At 42.1% G+C, this 21,927-nt stretch overlaps 2 protein-coding genes across 2 annotated transcripts in view; one reads left to right on the top strand and one right to left on the bottom strand.

Moving 5' to 3' along the window:
- PDZK1 (PDZ domain containing 1) overlaps positions 1–21,927 on the top strand; it is a 191,053-nt gene that overhangs the window by 13,789 nt on the left and 155,337 nt on the right. The window lies entirely within an intron of this gene.
- On the bottom strand, positions 101–12,003 carry GPR89B (G protein-coupled receptor 89B). The gene is made up of 14 exons (XM_083439258.1): positions 11,791–12,003; positions 9,860–9,919; positions 8,641–8,744; positions 8,357–8,463; positions 8,138–8,239; positions 7,241–7,361; positions 6,884–6,964; positions 5,603–5,712; positions 4,448–4,536; positions 3,572–3,664; positions 3,074–3,169; positions 2,481–2,570; positions 1,788–1,853; positions 101–1,682 (listed from the first exon to the last, which is right to left on the bottom strand). Exons 1-14 carry the CDS (start codon positions 11,830–11,832, stop codon positions 1,476–1,478), a joined length of 1,368 nt encoding a protein of 455 aa, XP_083295384.1. The 5' UTR covers positions 11,833–12,003; the 3' UTR covers positions 101–1,475.

The raw sequence follows: 21,927 nt of genomic DNA, 5'->3' as shown, positions 1-21,927 counted from the left end.
AACTCTCGCCCAACTTTTGTCTCATTCTGATGAGGTCAAACAAGGTGCCTTAACGAAAAGGTGAACCAACTTTAGACTACAAAATGTATACACATGAAGATACATGGCTAAGGTTTTTATTTCATTTTTTATCATACTTGCTATCCACATATAGTAGATCCCTTGATTTCCTCTAGCAACCCTCACCCAGATCTTCTACAATTCCAAACCTTCATCCATGCATTCTGCCCCCTTGCTGCATCAGGTGGTTTTTCACCTTTCTCTTCGGCCCACGGCCCTCTCTGCCATGTGCTGTACGGAGGAGGCAGGAGAAGCTGCTGCTCAGTTTCCAATCACAGTCTGCTTGGTGGACGGTTCCCTGTTCTCTTCCATAAACAGAAGCTGCTGTCCCAATAGTCAAATCAATCAGTACTAAGCCTGGCAACTGTTTCACCATCAGAAGGGGTGGCAGAGAAATGTTCATAGATCATTCTTGCTGGGGGGGGGGGGTGACAGGGTGGAGCTGCAGGCCTTTATTAATTGCTTCTTTCAGGCATTTCCTCTGCCCCTTCTTCAGTCTGTTCATGCATATTAGAAGAGAGCTTTTGAATCTACCTAACTACAACATGACCATTTTTAATCCATGTCTCACTGAGCTGCCTTATCATTGCCCTGAGTATCCACTTCCTAGCCATATGGAGGGTTTCTCTGATACACCTAATTCTGGAATCAAGAGGTAGGTTTCATCAGCAATATGTTAGGTTACAGTGGGATCCACAAGGAGGAAAACCAACATCATATATGTAATATACATAGGAATATTTGCTATCAAATTTCTGCATCATTTCTCCTTACAATATGGAATGGAAATGGATAAGGACTGAACTAAGATCCAATGAAACAGCAAAGGGGCTGAGATATACCTTCTTTGACGAGGGCTACACAGCCCACTATTGATACAGTGACATGCCAGTGCTAGACAGGGTAGGAACAAAACCCTGGCATGCAACATTCAGTTTGATTGGTCACAAGCTGCCCAGAGCTGCTTTTGAAATATCCAGACCCTTGTTAATTCACCACTCTTCATTCCATCTTCGGAGAAGTAACTCGTTTCCAAAGTCTGTAGGGTTATCACAACAATATTGTGAATTGTTATAAAAGCTGGTTTATTTAGATGTTCAGTTCCAGAATCACTACTTCCAGATTAAGACATTTAAGCAGACATCTTGCCAATCACACTTACTAAACATCACAGAATTGTTTCTTCCCATGCTGCTTTAGAGAGAGCTGCCCTTTCAATCCTTGTGATTTATTTCCACTCAAGGACATGCTTATAGCACAAGGGTTGTTTCTTGGGGCTATTTCTTGCCTCTCCTTTTGCCTACGCTGACATATTTGGTTCTTGTCAAAGAACTGATAATCCATCGCAAAAAAAAGATGGCAATATGCCAAATACTTTGCTTTCGTCCATCACACAGTGAAGAACCAAGATGGATTCAGAGTGCCATGTGCTTTTCAGGAGCCTGCTTATGCGCCAGGTAGAGGAAGAGGATGCTGGAGAGAGCACTGACCAGAAATATAACATCAAACCAGCGGTGGTAGAAGTTAAACTGTAATTCTCCTAGAACTTCCGTAATGATGGTGCGATACTCTGGAGGCATACTCATTCGAATCAGAAGCACTGAAGACACAAAATACATCCCCTGCAGAAGAAAGAAAGGGAACATCAGGCATCCCCATCTCAGCTGCTTACATACCTAAGAGTGGGCAAGAAGTAGCTTTTCACCATTTGGAGCCAAAACACTCACCATTATTTGTGCCAATAACAGAACAATGACGTTAGAAGACTTGCTGCTTGAGATAGCATAGAAAAACTGGAAGACAAAACACAGAAAACCATCTATATATAGATATATAATCCAATATGTTGTTCTAAGTACAACATTCTAATTAAGTTTCAAGGGACAGTAGAAATGGCTATTCTGTTGCATAATGTCATGGCTTTCTAACCATCAAAATGGTCCGTACAACTCATTAGCTATCCAAGAGAAACAGTTCCAATTCCAACAGTCACTTATATACCCATGTTAAAGACACACTGGGAGCATTCTCTTGCCCTCACCAGCGAAGAATGTGGCTCAGGGTGGGAGAGTTGCTCAGCATGACAACACAAATCATGAGGTTGGTGGAACTACATGCTACGTAGCCTTTCTCAACCTGTGGGTTCCCAGAAGTTGAACCACAACTCCCATCACCCCTAGCTAGCAAGGCCAGAGCTCAGGGATGATGGGAGTTGTAGTCCAACAACATCTGGGGACCACAGGCTGAGAACCGCTGTAAGGGGAAGGAGGGGACCCAACCTTGTGGTGCTGCTTTTAGTGTTTGCATGTGTTGTGAGTGTTGTGTGGTTCTGCCCCAAAATTCTTAAGAGCTAAGTTCTGATGAACTCTCACTTTTCTGCTTATACTCATTCAATATAATAAGAATATGTACAGACCTACCTTTGTGAGTGTAATCAATAAACCCCTGATAGAGGTGACAATAATTATTCCAACAAGGATAAAGGAAATATGCTGAGACCAGAATTTTACCTGCAAAAACACAGAAAGGAACCAGTTAAGCTCACAGAGATGCTCATATCTACAGAATCTGGATTTAGTAGGCTGCTTATTTTCAGATACTGTTTATGCATTCAGTGTCCTCTGGAGAAGTTCAAGCAAGAATATTTTCATATAAACCTATAGCAGATAAACCAAGAGGTCTTACGAGGTTGGTGTACACGACACTGGATTTAAACTTCTTTTTAGAGTGACTAAAGGTGTATAGGTGTTTAATCTAAGCCAATGCATTCTCTAGCACCTAAGATAGGAGTACTGCCATCTTCTGGGCAAACAGAAGACTGGAACTTAAATTTTAAAGATGCATAGTTCTATTGAAAACCCAATGATATATATGAATTTTCTAAAGTTTTCTAAAGTTTTCACTTCAATACCTACAGATTAGCACATTGAATTAATATCCAGCTCAGAACAGAGTAGAATAAAATAATAAAGGAACACTGAAGAAAGAAGGTGGATTTTAAAACAGTCCTCACATCAAACTGGATCCCCAAATAGTTCACAGTTATCTCAATTCCTCGTGTGACTGGGTCTGTCTTTCCAACTCTGTCAAATACAATATTGATTGTTGCCTGTTGATGAGAGAGAAAGAAGCATCATATTACTTAAGCTACCTTCACTAAAAAACATCACACGTACACCACTGCTTTCACGGGAAATTGCCCAGCATGGTAAACAGGCTACAAAGCATGGATGTGCATGCACATGCACACACACACACACACACACAGAGAGAGAGAGAGGCAATACTGCCCAGTGATTCTATATAGTTATAAGTGTTATAAGATGGACATCACACTCTCGCATTAAAATCAGTCTTACTGAAATTCAACGAGAGGTCAATTTTAAAAACTGCCTGAACTCTAGCTGCTGAATAATATTTACATATTAAGATTACAAGATGCAGAAATCTCTCCTTCCAAGCACAGCCTTTGCAAAATATAAACTGCCATTCCAATGGCACAGATACATACCATAAAAATTTTCCAGACACAGTAGATTGAGAAAAAGTAGCCCAGAAAATTAAAGTATTTCCCTTGGAATGTTTTAGAGTATTCTATCCTCTCCTGCAAAGAAGAAAATGTTCAGGTTCAGGAGGCATCCAGATGCATTCTAAAACCAGCACATCATATCTCATGGGTTTCTTAACATGAAATAAAACGATTTCCATCTCATACAGACCATGTGACAGAAAAAGCAAGCAGGCCCCTTTACAGATGAAGAATCTGTGACGTGCTGCCAGAGCCACGTTTGCGTAGGCCCTGGAGTGTATAAATTCAAATGACACAACAAAATAAGCCCAAGTCTCCAAGCTTCCAGGAATGCCCTTAACAACAATATGCATGCTCTCCCTTTCAATAAGGCACACATATTGACCACTTGTTGAAGCCTTGATTAATAAAGGGAAGCAAACCCGCACTGATCACTATCTACTTTTAGGCACCCGGCAAAACTTTGTCTCTTCCACTAAGCCATGAGCCTTGAATTATCTGCAGAACCATCTACTAAAGTAGGTGGGGTGTGTTATGAATGTATTTTGGGCTTTTACTCTGCTTTAGTTTTATGTTGCTTTTTAAAAGTCAAACTTTGAGTTAGAATTTTTAAAAGTGATCAAGAAGTGCAAATAGCAATAATATGAACAAAAATATATCTAGACTGGGATAACCAAATGCAACATAAAATTGTGATTTACTCTAGTGGACATGATCCCAGAGAAGGCTAATGGCTACTTATCAGAGTATCATAAAGCTACATCTCCTGTATCGTGTTCGCTTGCTGGTAGATGTCTAAAGTCTTTTTTCCCTTTCACCCACCCATCAAGCATGAGAACAGTCCCCCTTTGCCTGCACCTTGGTAGCATGCAGGTCAGCAGTTTCCAAGAAAAGCTGCTGACTCAGCTCCTCCAAAGCATCTACCTCCTGCTGGATAACTGCCAGATCTGGTAAATGATAGTTGTCAAGGACAAAATCATGTATAATACCATCCAAAAACAATACGTATTTCAATGTTCCTTTTCATTCCTGAGCCATCGCATGAAAAAAAAAAGCCTTGACATTTTCTGAAATAACAGGTCCTTTACTTTCTAACTCCTGGGCTACAAATCAGAAACTGCACACTGCTGCCACCTGCAGGATTACAACTGGTGATGCACGTTGTATACTAAAATATACATAAAGGTAAAGGTACCCCTGCCCGTACGGGCCAGTCTTGACAGACTCTAGGGTTGTGCGCCCATCTCACTCAAGAGGCCGAGGGCCAGCGCTGTCCGGAGACACTTCCGGGTCACGTGGCCAGCGTGACAAAGCTGCATCTGGCGAGCCAGTGCAACACACGGAAACGCCGTTTACCTTCCCGCCAGTAAGCGGTCCCTATTTATCTACTTGCACCCGGGGGTGCTTTCGAACTGCTAGGTTGGCAGGCGCTGGGACCGAACAACAGGAGCGCACCCCGCCACGGGGATTCGAACCGCCGACCTTTCGATTGGCAAGCCCTAGGCGCTGAGGCTTTTACCCACAGCACCACCTGCGTCCCCAAAATATACATATAGCAATACTAATGCCAGAACTACATGCTTCTACAGCAGCTTATCAGTCCCCTGAAAATCATGTTGCTGTATGGTACTGTAAATCCTGTTGCTGTATGGTATTAACAATGCATGGTACTGATATATCGAGGCTACATAACTAAATCCATGCCCAGTTCCATATTTCCCATCAGGCAGCATCTATAATAATTTCTCACTTATGTAGAAGTGGGCATGAGCATAAGTGCCCCCACTAGATCAGGCCCTGGTGCTTAGCACTTGCAGGCTTGAGTTAAGAGTTGTTCAGTCTGAGGTATGCTAATACAAGGAGTGGAAGGTAAGGGATTCTGCATAGTCTGTAATCTGCACAATAGTAAATGGGATCCTTACATTTCCCCCTTTTCCTTTTATCTTAACTCAGCTCCATTATGGTTTCCTCTTTTCCCATTCCCCAAAGTAGAACTAAGGAAATAAAGGATACTTTCGCTGCCTGGTGAAGATGATGCCACACTTTTTATCATCCCCCAGAAACCAGTGGGCTTGTTGTTAACTTCCCCTCTCTGGAACATGTTTCTGTGAACCATCGCTATCCTGATTGGGAGGAAAAGTCAAGTGCTAAAAAAGAGAGATACAAACTAGAACCAAAAACAATTCACATTTCAAAGTTTAGATTTTTCAAAATCTGGAATTCAAAACATTGCTGTCAACTAACAGACGAACCTTTGAAAAAGTGTACATTAACACAATTCTGGAAAGTGGTAATCATGCATTTTCTAAGCAATATCAGTAGCTGACTTCCATGTCATTAGGTAAGGGTCAGGAGGCCTCCACAATTAGGTACTGATAAAAGTATTTATTTTATTTTGCTCCTAGGTAATAAAGATAATGCAAAGCTTTTCTGCGGACTTCAGCCATTAAAGTAATGGCATTAGTTCACAAAGTTTACTTTATTTATGTCATCATTTATATGCTATCTATCAGTGCTAACCCTTTCAAGGCAGCTCATGTCATCCTGAAACAATTCATCATAATAAAACATAGAAACTTCTTTACTGAAAACATGATCAGTATTATTTATGTAGTTGGCAGTTCTACCCATGAAAATCAAAATTTGGATGCCTCATGGAGCATATGAAACAGGCACAACATAGAGGCCACTTCAACTGACTCCCCTTCCTGTGGCATCTAATGGCACAACACAAGGGTGGTGGCAGCTCAGCTCAAGGCACTCTTGGAAGAAACTGATACGAGTCACTTCAACATGGTTTGGGGACCAAATTAGCCAAAACGGAGGCCCTTTGTCAGGAGAGGAACCCACTTGTGGAATCATCACCTCTCTTGTAAAAGGCAAGCAGCGACCAATTATGTTCATTCTGCGATTGCTTAAAACTGACTTTTTCTCCCAGGCCTTTGCAGGCCTTCAATATCTACCTCCTGTGACCTTGTAATATCTGCTATGGGTTGTTTTATATTGGTTTTTATTTTTGTAGAGCTCTTATATTTTTGCTTTATCACAATTTTAATAAGTTGTATTTTTGTTAACCGCCTTATGTTTTTTTTTAAAAAAAATAATAATAATAAAGAGCTAGTATAAGAATATTTCAAACAAACTCATTCCATCTGGTTCATCAGTTCTTTAACTACTTTAGCTCGTTTATTCTCTGATCCTCTAAACGATAGAAATTATCCATGAACTGGCAAGTTTGTGTAATGAAGTTACTTCAAAAGAAGTAAAAGGATTTCCTGCTGTAGTTGGTCTCACCTTTTCTTCTTGCTGATGATCATGTCCATGGTTTGGAGGAGACGGCGCTCCAGAGCTAGAATGTCTGCATCTGTCACGTTCCTGTAACAGACACCCATACAAACCTATTGATATGGTTCTAACAGTAATGGCCAGCCCAAAGCTTCCCCAATTCTGACCCACCCCTCTTAACCCAGTTCCAGTGGAGCATAGTGAGGAACAAATACTCATATTCTAGATAGGGCCAATAATAAGACTGCACATATAATGCTAGAATCAGCATCCTACAGAGGGGGTGGGGGTGAAACTACCAACTCTGAGGAGGCATTTCTGAAAACTTGGTGCTGAAGGAAACAAAAATCAGGAAACACCATTTACCTGAGAAAATAAGACATATACGTGTATGGGCAATTGACTGCACCAAACCCCGAAAGTAGAGCCATGAGGGTCACCCCAATCACTCCCACTCGACTGATGAGTTGTTCTATGGATAGAATTCCTAACAGAAAAGAAAATATTAAGTTAATTCTGTCACTATGTTCTCGTGAATACAGAAAAGCAGAAAAGCACTACAGTTACATTTGCACAAATCATTTTGTTCTAAAATTCCTAGTATAACTTCAGTTATTTAGCATCTACTGGCATAATTTCAAAGAGATGTGAGTACTCTTCTGTAAGGATACTAGAAAAAATGTTGTGCCATCTCATACACCTCTTGCTATAAGCAAAGGAATACTCAATTTCTGAAGGACACACCATGTGCTGAAAAATTCTTTCTAGAAATAATAAATTTTATAGGTCAGGATTTCCTCGGGACTTACTATTTTTACAAAACGAGCATGTGATTGCAGGTGTCTGCTGCAACTTTAGAGGGCTAATAAAGATCCAGGTGACATAAGAAAGCATCCAAGGCTGCAGTCCTAACCCCACTTACCTGGAAGTAAGCCCCACTGAATTCAACAGGTCTTACTTTTGAGTAAACATAGTTAGAACTGCAGTCTAAGAAAGAAACCTATGAGTAAATATGCACTAGATTGTGTGGTATGAGTATCTGATCTATCAAGTGTCAACAAAAACCATTCATTAATTCAGAGATCCTGACTTTCCCCCAGAATACCATTAAACATGAGGGTCCCTTTTGTCAGCACAGATCAAGCATAAATAGACAGGTATGCTAGGTATGCTATGTACAGATACTGTATGCTACGGACAGTGAATCATTTCAGGGAGCTCATAAGCAGCAAACAATGAAATGAAATGTTGTATGAAACTCACCATGTTTTGGACTGAGGATAGGAAATGGATCCCCCAGTTTCCAGAAGAAATACATGAATGTTAGCCAGACAACACAGGCAAAAAGCAGTCTGTGTCTGTGCACTAAAATAACAAAGAAAGTCAAAAATTATTAAGGTCGTTATCTATTTGGAATGACAAGTGTTACTTTGGCTGGCAACCTTGGGCCACTATAGTGTTTTGAGGTACATGCAAACTTACACAATCGGATGTTGCTCACAACAAAGTAGCCGATGTAAAAGGGAACCATGAATACAAGGACAAGCAAAATCACACAGAGGTTCAACTTCCAGTGAAAATACCTAGAGCTGGAAAATAAAAGAAGGGCTGTTCACTACCAGATCACCACCACAGAGGAAATTTTAAAATCATTCTTAATCATTTATAGCTTGACAGGACCAGAACGAAACAAATAAATGAGCCCATCAAAGGCATTAAGGTGACAGTCCTGTCTGAAATATTCTAATGTTAGCTGCTATGCTTACCTGCTGTTTAGGACCCCTAGTATCTCAAAAATGATAAGTTCAAACATGGTGCAGGAAAACGCAAAGGTGACAGAGAAGACAACCTGTACAACATACTGCCGCACCTGAAATAAAACCAGTAGAGCAGAAACAAGTCACTTCCACAAGCAAAGTATTTGACATTCATTTCTGAGTGGAAAGAATATGTCGGTGCTTTAAGATGTAAACATATAATGGGACCTATACCCAAGTTCTCAAATAAGCCTTTATTGATAGATTAACAGATAATTATTTTGCCTCCTGTAACTATTTTCTCTGACATCCGATTAAATGCAGAAAATCTTTATAAAATTGTAAGCAAATTAACTCTAAACTGTGTTTTGATCCAACTGATCAAACAAACATAACAGTAAGGAGTCCTAAAGTCCATTCCGATGCATAACTACTCACAACCATGTCTCAATGATGTTTGCACTCAAGTGAATGTGCTTAGTAGAGCAGGTGTGCAGAGCCTTTGGCCCTCCAGTTCTTGCTGAACTACAACTCCCATCATCCCTAGCCACTGTCCATGCCTGCTGAGGCTGATGGGAGTTGTCATTTGTTAACATCTGGATGGCCAAAGGTTCCCCTAGGGAGCTAGCCAATATGCAAACCTACTCAGAAGTAAGCATGGACCATAGCTCAGTGTAGATCATCTGCTTTGAATATGGAACATCTACTTTCAATCCCCAGCCTCTCCAAGTAGGGCTGGGAACAACTCCCTGACTGAAATCTTGGAGAGCTGCTGCAAGTCAGTGAAGACAATACCGAGCTGGATGGGCGACTGCTCCAACTTGGTATAAGGTGGCTTCCTAAGTAAGCTCCTGAGTTCAAGAGGGCTTCTTCTCAGGTAAGCAGGTATAAGATGGTATAACAATCTGAAGGAGTGAGATTCCCAGCAGAGAAACTGCCAGCCAGGGCAGAAGGTGGAGGGACAGACTTTTTCTTATTCTTCCTGTCATGGTCAGTTTCTGTAAGGTTTCCCTCAGTGACCACTATAGGAGAGAATAAATCCAGGGCTGGCAGAATTTTGCAACCAGTTTGGGGACATTTCAGGAGAACAAGGATGCTTAGGATCCTGAAGATCCCCTGACATCTACTTCAGGATTGTTTCCTAAATTATTTGAACTCAACTGTATTTCTTCCTATATTGGCAGCTTCACTTTCAGGTCACAATAAAGTTACAGTTGATTGTCCCCACCTCATAATCTTTGAAGAGCCGACGCATGAAGAACAGCCATCCAAATCCAAAGAATAGCACCTGCAGAGGGACAGAAGGGCAGTTAATGGTTTCAAAATTCTGAAATCTTAAAAATTCTTAGTACATGCAAGTATATTTCTGCTTTCAAAGTAAGATACTTGATACACTAAAATAAAAGTTGTTTTTAAACTGTGGTGTAACTAGATTGGGATTTGTTTCTTCCTAGAACAAATAAACAGTATTGACAAAAAAAAAGAGGTTTCTAAAATATGAAGCCATGCAGTGTTAGAAACTGAGATTATGAAAACTAGTAGCTAAATAGCACCTTAAACCTAGGTTATGGGTGCAACAACAGAATGTCTGGGTGCGCTTTTTTATAACAAGAATACAAAGCTGAAAATAAACTGCAGATAAAATATTATGTTCATTTTTCACATGGTCTAGTGTCCTTCCCCTGCCCACCCCCATAATATTCTTAAGAGGGTCTCTTCTTCAGAGAGTAGCTGGGCATGGGGAACCAGAAAAGCATTCTCCTTTCCTTCCACTCTACAGTTTTAATCTGAAATCTCAGCCACAGTACTGCACACAGAGATAAGAAACTGCTCGTGCTAATGAAATTCCCTGTTGCAAAATGCACCTTGAACAATGGGAGTTTCAAACACTGAAGCCATGCCACATGAGAAGATAGCAGCAATACTTCATCTATTTGTTCTGGCACATTAAAAACAGAAGAGAGTGGGAGTCAATATACTTTTTATCCAAGGTTTTGAACTTCTGGAAGTATGTGTCATTAGAACACTGACAATGCAATCCTATTGTATTTGTTTATGCCACCTTTCAAGACAAACCTCTTCCAAAGTGGCTTGCATAACACCACCATAAAACAGTTTTTAAAATACATATATTATCCAACTACAGCATAGCAGCAGTTTAAAAGTCCAGCATACAACTTAAGAAAATGCTGATTATAAACGTCTATGTTTCAACATCCTTCAAAAAACTAACAAAAGTCTGGCCATAAGTACTTGAGTTTTGAACTATTTGTAAATGTTTATTTTAAAGTACTGTAATCCACCCTAACACACTAGGACACCCAAGATATGAAATATAAACATGGTCATCCTTACAAAGGAATTTCCTGTGCTCATGACCCACATGTGTTTTTGTGTAAATGGGTAGGTTACAATGTGCTTTTACTTTTTCTTATGTTTTTAAGTTGCAACTCCCTTAGACGCCTTTGGTGTAACAAGCAAGTAGGCAGTTTAATTAATAATAATCCCACAAACCAAGTATGCCAAGAACCCCACAAGCAATCTGAAGAACCGTGGATTAAAATGGACCCCATAAGTCACTTCTGAAGTGCAGCATCCCCTTTAAGAAACATGGGAAACAAGTTGAAAGATTGCAAGTTGGCAGGGAGGGAGAGACAGAGAGAGAGAGCTTGCCACATGATAAGGTGGGAGGGCCCTAGCCCACCTCCCACTCTGTTTTGGCAGAGCTGGCAGAGGCCTAGTCTACAGATGCTGCACAATGAGCTGGCAGAACAGGTGCACCACTTCAGAGTACAGGTAAATGTCCTTGCTCCTGGAGGTTCCTGCAGGTAAAAAACCTGGAAAGAGAGAGCTCTGCAAGCAAGAAGTTGCAACCCAGCCCAATTCCTTCTATGCCACCGGGTTTGTCTCTCTCTTTTAGCATACTGAAGCACTGGAAAATGTGGGTCTCTCCCCCCGCCCACTTTCAAAAATGGTACAGTCCATCCTCCACCTGCAGCCGGAAGTGGTCCCGTCCACCTTCCTATCGCCTCGTTCCGCCTAGCTTAAGTGGGATGAGGAGACTAGGAAGTTCCAACTCCTTTCTCGGGGGGGGGGGGTAACATAGCTGTGGTTGCGTAGGGGGGGGGAGAAAGAGGGAAAGAGCGGGGGCCTCGTTACCTGAGATACGACCATGATGCTGGAGTCGATCAGGAAGCTCATAGTGGAGAGAAAACCCTCCCGAAGGGGAGAGATGCGTCTCTCACACACACTCAACCTCTCCCCCTCCCCAAGTCCCAACGGCCACTTCTCCCCTTACTCAGTCGGGCTCGCGAGCGTCAGCTCAGAGCGGCTCGGCTTGGCCCCGCCCCCTTTCCGCTGCCTCATTACCGGGCGCCACGATCGGGGAGGCGGGGCCACGGAGTCATAGGACATAGAGATAGAAAATGAGAAGAATAGCTCATAGCCTTTTCTGGAGATGGAACTTCCCGGTTTCTTTATGTGGCTTCCCCAACCACCTAAAATAAAACAAAACGAAATTACTGTAGATCTAACCTGCTGGAGGAAAGCATGAACTGCCTGTGCTGCTGCTGCTGCTGCTGCTGCTGCCGCCTTCGGAAAAGCGGAACACGCTTCTGCCCAATAGCAAATATTACAGAAAGTGTTTTTTTGTAATATATATTTATTTTTTAATATATAGAGAGCATTCCGTTGTTTTCTATGGGTAACTCTCATTTGCAACCCAGGAGAAGAAAGGCAAACTAGGGTCTAAATATATAGAGACATCCACTATACATCTATACATGAGAGAGAGAGAGAGATCATGTATAGATGTGTAGTGGATGTATATATATATGTGTGTGTATATCTATATCTATACATGTTTATAGCTGGGACCTTAAGAGGGGGCCTTAGAGATAGGAAATTAGAGCCGCTCACATAACCTGCATTTCCGGTATTAAACTTGCGCGAGTCCCATAGATGCGAGCCTTTGGGGGATCAGGAGGACGGAGCTGAAGAAGCGAGCGGGGAAGAGGCGAGGCGTGCAAAGGCTGAGAGGAGAGCGACGCAGGGGCGACGGCAGGATTTTTGTTGGCGGGGAGCATTACCTTAAGTTAGCTACGTACTTTTATGGATTTAGGGGTGGGGCAGCTGCCCCTCCCTGTCCCACCCCCTTTGGCTACGCCCGTAGGGCGACAGCGGCGCCCTTTCAGCTGGGAGTGCTCGGGTCGCTGGAGGCGCCTTAAGGGACGGCACCCGGCGGGCTTCTCCAGCAACTGGGGTTCCGGTTAACCAAAGGGACTCTGCAAAACTATCTGCCGGTTGTTTTTGATTCCTGTGTAATCTCATTTTATGCCGCTTGCTTGCTGTTTTTTTTTAATGCACCTGCTCCTATCTGAAAAGAAAATGTGCTGTCGTGCAATTTATTTGGAGATTTTATTCAAGGTGTCCCGGGGTGATCATTAAGTAAAGGCTGGTTTGAACAAAGGCCCGATTTATACAGAGTGCAGGCAGCGGGGCTGCCGGCCTTCGCAAACCAGAAATCGAATACCCGGGTGAAGTGCAAACTTCTTGTACCGGGCTTTATGTGCACATTGGCTAGCATACCTGAGAAGTGGGTGTATTTATATGTGACAGGTCGAGGTGGGTGAGGGAGTCTGTGCACTGCACAGATTAGACTTGAAAAGGGGTAAATCTGTCAGCTCTTTGTGGTTTGTTTAAAAGTCTCACAGCCTGATTATCTGCTTAAATCAATTATTTAAGTTGCACTATGCTCCCTTTTCAGCCTCAATTTCACATCTGTATTTGCAATTGGATAAATGCATTATCTTAAATCAGGTGGGGAACCTCCAGCCGGCAGACCTAATTTCAGGTGTGGGGCAGGTAGAGATGCAGCTGCTAATGTGCAGTTGGGAGCCTTAAAGTGCACTCCTGGTTGTGTATTGGGAAAGGAGGTTTGTTGTCACTGCTGATCTGTGGTGAGAGTAAACCTACTGGGACTGGCTGTGCTTCTGAGTTCCTTAGGAAGGATGCCTGTTGAAAGCAGGGCTAAAGCCACTGTCTGTCATTTTATAGGCTGTAGCTTCAAGGCTCACTTAGCTTGGATTTTCTTTTCTAGTGCGACTTGCCACACCGCAGAGGAATAATTTATCACCCAACTGTCAAAGTGGTAGCCTGGATTTGGGAGAACCTAGGATCTGGCTTGCTGGCTGGATCTAGTTCGCCACCCCTGTCTTAATAGGTTGTTGTAAAGATGAATGGGGTTTTCAGAGTGGGCTGTCGGAACCTCACAGAATTGGCTCAAGTTAATTGCTCTTTGCCTTTACACAAAAGAAGAAAGCAGTATCTGAAAAAGGGGAAAGTACTTGAGAAACAGGACTAAATATGGGGATTTGAAATTAAAGATTGACTACACTGTCAAACTTTTCCAAGTGCATTTCCTTGTTGTTGTTTTTTGAAAACATAGGCTCACAACCATTGTGAAGTTGTTTATAGCATAGATGTCATCAATCACAACAAAAATTTGCTGGCCCTTTTAATATCTAGTCTAGATTGCATTCTGGTTTTGGAGGTGTCTTGATAATAATTCTTGAAATCTTTGTTTCTGTCATAAACATTCTAGAATGCATGCACATGGAACACTGCTGAAAGCCCAAGAGTTAGAGCATTTCCCAAGGGAAAATCCAGTTGGAAGAGAAGGTTGCTGTAATCTGTTCATCTGAATGGCACCATGGGATTTTAATATGCAAGTAGGCAAATGCTCTGCCCCAAATAAACCCAAATATAAATTATAAACTAAGATATTGGCAACTCTTTTGTCCCATGCACACAATCCAGCCAGTTAAACCAGCAAGCTTAACCATAGCTTTCCATTACATCCCAACTGGGAAACTGGTTACAAGCTTCACAACAAGCCAGGATATTAAACAAACTTCCAGCTGCTATTAGGCCTCAATACAATTGTATCAATACAAACTAATCAATAACACTGAAACATTGAAAAAATAGATAAAATCTGTGTCTTTAAATTTTTAAACATTTAAATAATGATTCTAAAAACACTTTTCAAAATTGCACTTCTGTAGTTGTAAAAAAAAACCTCTTAATACAAAGGCCGAGTGACCTAAACAGATTGCACAGAAGTTTTCTGACTTACCATGTTCATGAATATACAACACTGCTGTGAAAATGCAAAATGTTTTGTGGAGAAATATGAATGTTCTTTTTTCAGTATCACTTTACCAGTGAAAATAAAATCATTTTATTATTGGAAAGCAATTGATCATCTTACATAAGTGGCCCTTACCACCTAAAATCTAGAATACTTAAGATGATATAAAGTGGTTTCTCTTGTCCTGTTGGGTACCATGGATCTGAACAGGTTTAACTGATAGAATCTGTGTGCACCAAAAACTTTCATCATCAAGCCCCCTTCCCTACCCTCTATGGAGCAGAGTTGCTGAAGAGACCAGCATTTTCATTTATGTCCCTGTTTTATCAAACAAAGAAGAGCTCACGTTGGGATTATTCTCCGTCATGACTCTGAAAGGCAGCTTTGTCTGTGAACAGCAACATTGCTGCTTTTCCGGCATCAAATATGGTCTATTTTTAAATGTAAAACTGCATGTTCAGTAAGAAAGTGAATGATGGGAGTCTGGGATCGTTGTACAGACCTTGTATAAACTCACTCTGTAGCCCGTGAAATTCACCTGCTGTGCACAGCAATGTAATAGAGAACTGATGTGGTCTACTGGGTGGTACATTGGGATTTGACCTAAGGAGCCTAAGTTCAGTAGCCCTGCTTGGACATCAAATCATTTGATTGCAATTTTCAGTTTGCTTTCTGTGAACTTGGAATAATAACGATCAATATCACGTTCTGGAGAGGAATGAGATAAAGGCTTTAAAGAAATTTGAACATTACAGTGCTATAGAAAGGACTCATTTGCCCAATTTTGGAGCTCATATTCACTTCATTTACTGGGAACACCTAATATAGCAATCATTTTATTGCACTCACGATTAGAGCTGGTTCTATAATGAGGCAAAATAAGGCACTTGCCTCAGGCAGTGATTACCTCCAACCCTGTTCTGCCTTAGGGTGTCTTCAGAAAAAAATAGCAGGTCAAGGAGGAGGGATGAGGCCGTAACAATGGTGATGGGAATTTGCCTCAGTGGGCGTAGTGTGTTTCACCCATCCTGGATCCACTATTCACCAAAACCCAGATAGGTTTGATATAATCCTCAGTGGATGTGTTGGTCATCTTCCACTGTTTGAAAGAAAGAAACTTTCTAGTGCCCAGAATCATAATAATTTAACAATTGTCCAAACTTCCATTCTCCTCAGACTTTTGCCTGTTCAGCTCAACTGTAACCCAGCCCCATTACTGCAAGTTGTAGGAAGCTGAAATTTTTAGTGCATTTCAAAGTTGTCCAGGGTCATTTCCTAGAGTTTCCCCAACCTCCCCCAATATAAATGAGCAATAATCATATTCCATTTTTGTTTCTTCACAAATGAAATCAACAGCGTGGCAACATGAGAGTCAATAGGGAAGCCACACTACAAGAAAGTAACAGAATTTGGAAAAGAACTTAAAAGTACACTTAATATATTGTTAGCATACACGAAAAATCTGGAAAACTACCAGAGTTGCCTTCGTTTTGTGTGTATTGCGGGGAGGGGGGTTAATTTGAAGACTTCTCCCTCTAGCAAATACCAGTAAGAGCGTGTTGCTTGTTGTTACTTCCATGGGGTACACCTCATGCCACACCCCATATTCTCTTCCCTCCTGCTTGAGAGACTAATGGGGAGGATGAACTGAGAAGCTGTTGCAGGCTAGCTGTGCTTTTGAGATTTTCAGCCACACATGCCAAGATGATGTGGACAGCCTTAGGTACGTGGCACGTTTCCTTGCAGGTTGGGGGTTGCCATGTACTGTTCTGGATCAGGCCGTGAAACACATACAGTGGTACCTCGGGTTACATACGCTTCAGGTTACAGACACTTCAGGTTACAGACTCTGCTAACCCAGAAATAGTATCTCAGGTTAAGAACTTTGCTTCAGGATGAGAACAGAAATCGTGCGGTAGCAGCGTGGCGGCAGCAGGAGGCCCCATTAGCTAAAGTGGTACCTCAGGTTAAGAACAGTTTCAGGTTAAGAACGGACCTCCAGAACGAATTAAGTTCTTAACCCGAGGTACCACTGTATGCAATTTGGATAGCTGAATGCCATAGCAGTGTTGTGTCCAGATAGCGTACCCCTTCACACCAAAAAATAAATAAATTCACTTCTTCTGCTGTGTGATTGTTAATCCACCCTGCCTGTTGCTTTCTCAAGATCAGTTCTGGAAAGGTGGCACAAACAACTGAATCATCAGTGTGTCCTCAAACTGCCTATCCTTTCCAGGCGTTGGTGCCAATGATAAAAGCTACAACACAGCCATTTAAGGATCTTCAGCTCCTAGATGCCGAAGAGACACACAACCTATGCTCAAGTAGATTTAGGCCCCATCCAGACTGCTGTATTGTTGCAGGTGTTCGTGGAGGTGCATTAATACTACATTTGAAGTGGATTTGTACTGGCTCATCCACACATCATCCTGCTTTAACAGTTGTTCTGCGATGCTCCCTCCAAAGGACACAGATACATTCTGACGAGCTTTGCCCACTGCTATGGATCACACGTGACAGAATAGCAATGAATATTATAAATGTGGGGGAATGGGAATGTGTGGAAGGTAATGGGCCAAAAATTTATCTGAATTAGCCATTTGCAAAAATAAAGTCTGGAAGCACCCTAAGACTTACCTTTTCACAGCCACAAGAAAACACTCCACCAGATTGTTCAACCCCATTTTTAAGGGCATATTAAAATAAAAAATAGATATTTCTGAACCATATACATTTTCAAACACACATGCAGATTTAAGGACAAATGTGTCTTCTTTACAGACATGCAGATGGCGTAGGAAGTGGGGTGCGGGGGGTGCGATCCCTGAGGGGGTGGCAAAATGGCACAACGTGGGGGAGCATCACTTACCACAGGGCCTGGCCTGCAGCATGCCCGAGCCATGTGTCTCTCTTGGGAGTGAAACGGCAGCATGGAGCTTGCATCCGCCAGGTGGACTCCGTGGGCAGCTCACCACGCTGTCCCCCTGGGCGGATCGCCGCAGCACCCCTGTGGATGAATCGCCCTGCTCCCACCGCTCCGGGGGCCGGAGCAGCTATTTACGCCCCTGCCTAAATTAATATGGATTCTTCAGGTTAATAAGTAAATAGCTTTGCTCAGTGCAGCAAACTATGTTGGGACAATGCTGCAAGTCTTCCAGTGTGCATTGCCAATTGCACATTGGTCACGATGAATCAAGACAACAGTCATTTTAGGAATAACTTTCACAAAGTACACCAGTATGCTTTTTCTAACAGCAGGTCCTTGTGCTCATCACAAACCTCTTTTGACATTCTGTTTTCAAAAGTGCATTGTCAACCGGCAAACAGAACTGCTAAAAGAGAGAGAGAGAGAAAGAAAGACTATGGTTCCACATGGTACTAATTATATGGCCCCCTGGATGATTATCATAGAAATTTTTTAAAATGACAATATTTTGAAGGCTTTGACTAGTATAAGAAGAAGAAGAAGAAGAGTTTGGATTTGATATCCCGCCTTTCACTCCCTTTAAGGAGTCTCAAAGCGGCTAACATTCTCCTTTCCCTTCCTCCCCCACAACAAACACTCTGTGAGGTGAGTGGGGCTGAGAGACTTCACAGAAGTGTGACTGGCCCAAGGTCACCCAGCAGCTGCATGTGGAGGAGCAGAGACGCGAACCTGGTTACCCAGATTACGTGACTACCGCTCTTAACCACTACACCACACTGGCTCTCATATTACTGTAATGAATCATATTAGAGGTCCAATTTGTACAGTATCTTCTTGAGAGACGTAAACAGTTGATGGTTCTGGTGATTATGGCTGACTCTATATCCTGTTTCCTTGCCATTTGGACCTATTGCTTTGAATCCAACTCCCTGTGGCAATAGAAAACCAATTGGCACCATTGTATTTGAAGATGTCTAACACCTTTTAATGGTTGGTCTCTTCTCTGGGCTAAACATCCCCAAATACTTCAACCTCTCTTTGGCCTTCAGGCCCCTTAACATCTTTGTCACAGCCATATTTCCCACAAGGGTAGAGACAGTTCATAATGTTTTCTGCCACTATGGGTTCAGTTCAATCTTTATTCACAATTTTCACCAAAAACAATTTGCAAAAGACAAATTACAAAAAAAAGAGAACTCAATCAAAACCATATAAAAACATTATAAGTTATTAAAAAGGAAGAACACATAAAACACACATAGAATGATATCATCTTCTATCATTAATTCTTAAAAACTTATTGTCTCTTTAACTTAGGCACCAACATAGTAGGTTGCTTATTAAATGAGTTACAATTTGCCAATAAGCCACCGGCTGTCTCATGTTCTGACCAAAATTATTTCCCTTTTAGGGATGAAACTAGTCACTTGGAGCTCTTTTTATTTTGTATATCATATCATATCATTATTCTTCCTGCTTTTGATCTCTGTGTGAACCAGCCCTAACATTTGTCTTCTTCATTATCATGGCAAATCATTTTTATATCATTTGTAAGAAATTAAAATGTCATCTGCCTTACTTACTTTCTGAGTCACTCTTAGAAGCAAGATTCTGGACTAGATAGACCCTTGGTCTGATCCAAATGACTTCTTGTTAGAATATCATATTTCTAAAATGTGTTCAACATTCAGTCTTTCATTTAAACAAAAATCCAAAACCCAACAGTTTTATTCTGATTTCCGCCCCCCCCCCCCCATTACTAAAGACTTCGACACCATTTTAATAACATAAAGCTATAACAGGATTGGGGCAGTCATTTAAACAAAGTACAGGACCAGTGCTGAGAAGTGTAAGACAGCAAATGATGCCACCAGCCCAATAGCAGACAATTGAAACTGTAAAGGGAGATTTCTATAGGGGAACAAAATACATTGGAATTTGGTTAGGATTAAAAGCCTGATCCCAAACCATGGGAATGAATGCAGAAAAAAATCCCTGACTTCAGTTGACCTCTGAATTAGATGCTAACAGCCCTCAAATCTTATGAAAAATTCTATGGGGCCCATTCTGGGTGTTGGCAGTTTATGCTAAAGGGATTTTCTGAACTGGATTACACCTCCCATTGCAGCAAGCCCTTTGCATTGTTTCAAACTGGAGAGAATTTGCTGAGCTACTGAGGACTGAAAAAGCAGCGCCAATGAAAATGCATACCTGCACATTTCTGTTATTAGTCTCCATCCTCTTAAAAATATTTGACTTGCAACACACGATATATGCAAGTTGTATTTTGCCCAAGCCTACAAGAGATTTGTCATAGTTCTCAGGCTAGCTAGAATGCGGTGGACATTTTCAACACTAGAGATGGGCACCCTGTTTAACGAAACAGACTTTTTAACGAGTGAAATCCAGTTGCTGGTTTTGACCCAGTAGCTGCCTCCATTAATTGTAGAGGAGCCATGTTTTGTGTGTGGATAGCCCCTGGAGCTCCAAGACCCCCTGAAAATTAGCTCTAGAGAGTTGAGAGGACCCTCCAAAAGAGACACAAAGTAGTGAGAGACTGCAGGGGGAATTGGCCAAAATTACCTCCCCTCCTCTTGCAGAGGTTCTCAACCTGTGGGTCGCCAGATGTTGTTGGACTACAACTCCCATCATCCCTGAGCTCTGGCCTTGCTAGCTAGGGGTCATGGGAGTTGTACATCCGGGGACCCACAGGTTGAGAAAGGCTGCTTTAGCAGATGTATCTACTGGCTCTAAAGCAGTCACAGGCAAACTCCAGCCCTTCAGATGCTTGGACTACAATTCCCATCATCCCTAGCTAATAGGACCAGTGGTCAGGGATGATGGGAATTGTAGTCCCAAACATCTGGAGGGCCAGAGTTTGCCTATGCCTGCTCTAAAGCCTATCCATGATCACAATGGCACTAGTTGAACTCCACCCAAAGCCTTTGAATTTCTTTGATGATACAGATGGGTTTTAATGCCAAATACACATTGCCTTGCTTCAGTACTCCACCTGAGCTATTCAGGAGCATCTGGTAGGTCACTGTTGATGACCCAGCAGTAAACCTTGGTCTGCTCCAACAAGGCCCTTGTCTTATATTCTTATCACTTCATTGTGGTTTAGAATAGAGACACATGTCTATCTAAGATACATCCAACCAGCTTCATTCTGCAGTGGTCCTACATAGGTTCAGACTGCAAGAACCAGAATAACCAGGACAATAAGAGTAGACCATGCAATCTGCACAGTAGGAAGTATGCTACCAGCACTTCAACGATAGCACATATATACTGAGGGGAAAGCACAGTAATGTATTTTTAGGGGGATGTAACTTTCATGCCACAATAAATGCCTTTCATTCACCACTGGCTAGAAATCTTGTTAGACAGGGATGGGGAACCTGTGTTGCTCTGGGTTTCATTAGACTTCAATTCCCATCAGCCCCAGCTAGCATAGCCAATGGTAAGGGATGATGGGGGTTGTAGTCCAACTAACATCTTGAGGGCCACAGGTTTCCCAACTCTGTTGTTAGGGTTACATACAATTAGCCACCAGCTAAATTATAACAAAAAAGGCATTACTATCAAACAACACAATCCCGATCCATTAAAAGACAGTGGTATTTTGCCATTGAGCCCAATAGGATGTGCAGCTAGGTATTGCTAGAGGCAGTACTATAATATACAATACATAACAATGTTATACAACTGAGAAGCCTATATACTATACAACTGGAGCAACACAGTTGTGAGGAGGACTCTGCATTAGCACGGGCTCTTCCCATGTTATCCCAGCCACAATGCAGCATAACCCACACTGTAAAAGTTAGGACTGAGCTGTTGAGTTGGTTTGGCAGGCGGGAGTTGGGGGGGGGTGGTTGTAATTTATGGAGGTGGGAACAACTTTCCAAAGACTGGGGGTGGGCAAAGATTTATTTTGGGGTGTGGGACTACCTCATCTTTACAAGGTCCCCCCTTTCTGCACTTAAAAACAAACATTGCAAGTGTTTGTTGAAACTACAAGACCCACCCCCCTCTTCTGTTTCTGCTTTAACTAAGAAATTCAAGGCTCTCCAGGATCAGGAATCTACAAGGGCCTGCATGGCTCCTTTTTCGAAGCATAAGGGTAGGGTTTGGGTGCCACACTAAGAACTTCACAGCTACAGCAAGGAGCCGTAGCACTTATTTGGAGGGGGGGGGACCCTTGCCACTTTGTAAA

The sequence above is a fragment of the Podarcis tiliguerta genome, assembly GCF_965153285.1.
Source record: "Podarcis tiliguerta genome assembly, chromosome: 4".
In the NCBI taxonomy this organism is placed as follows: Eukaryota; Metazoa; Chordata; class Lepidosauria; order Squamata; family Lacertidae; genus Podarcis; species Podarcis tiliguerta.
Note: the sequence above shows the minus strand (reverse complement) of the source record. Positions and strands in the feature narration are given on the sequence as shown.

Coding starts and splice junctions, on each gene's coding strand:
- GPR89B (XM_083439258.1), bottom strand. CDS start 11,832: ATGAGCTTCCTGATCGACTCCAGCATCATGGTCGTATCTCAG. Junction 9,920..11,790: donor GCATCATGGTCGTATCTCAG/GTAACGAGGCCC, acceptor GTCCCTCTGCAG/GTGCTATTCTTTGGATTTGG. Junction 4,537..5,602: donor ATCTTCACCAGGCAGCGAAA/GTATCCTTTATT, acceptor ATCATTTACCAG/ATCTGGCAGTTATCCAGCAG.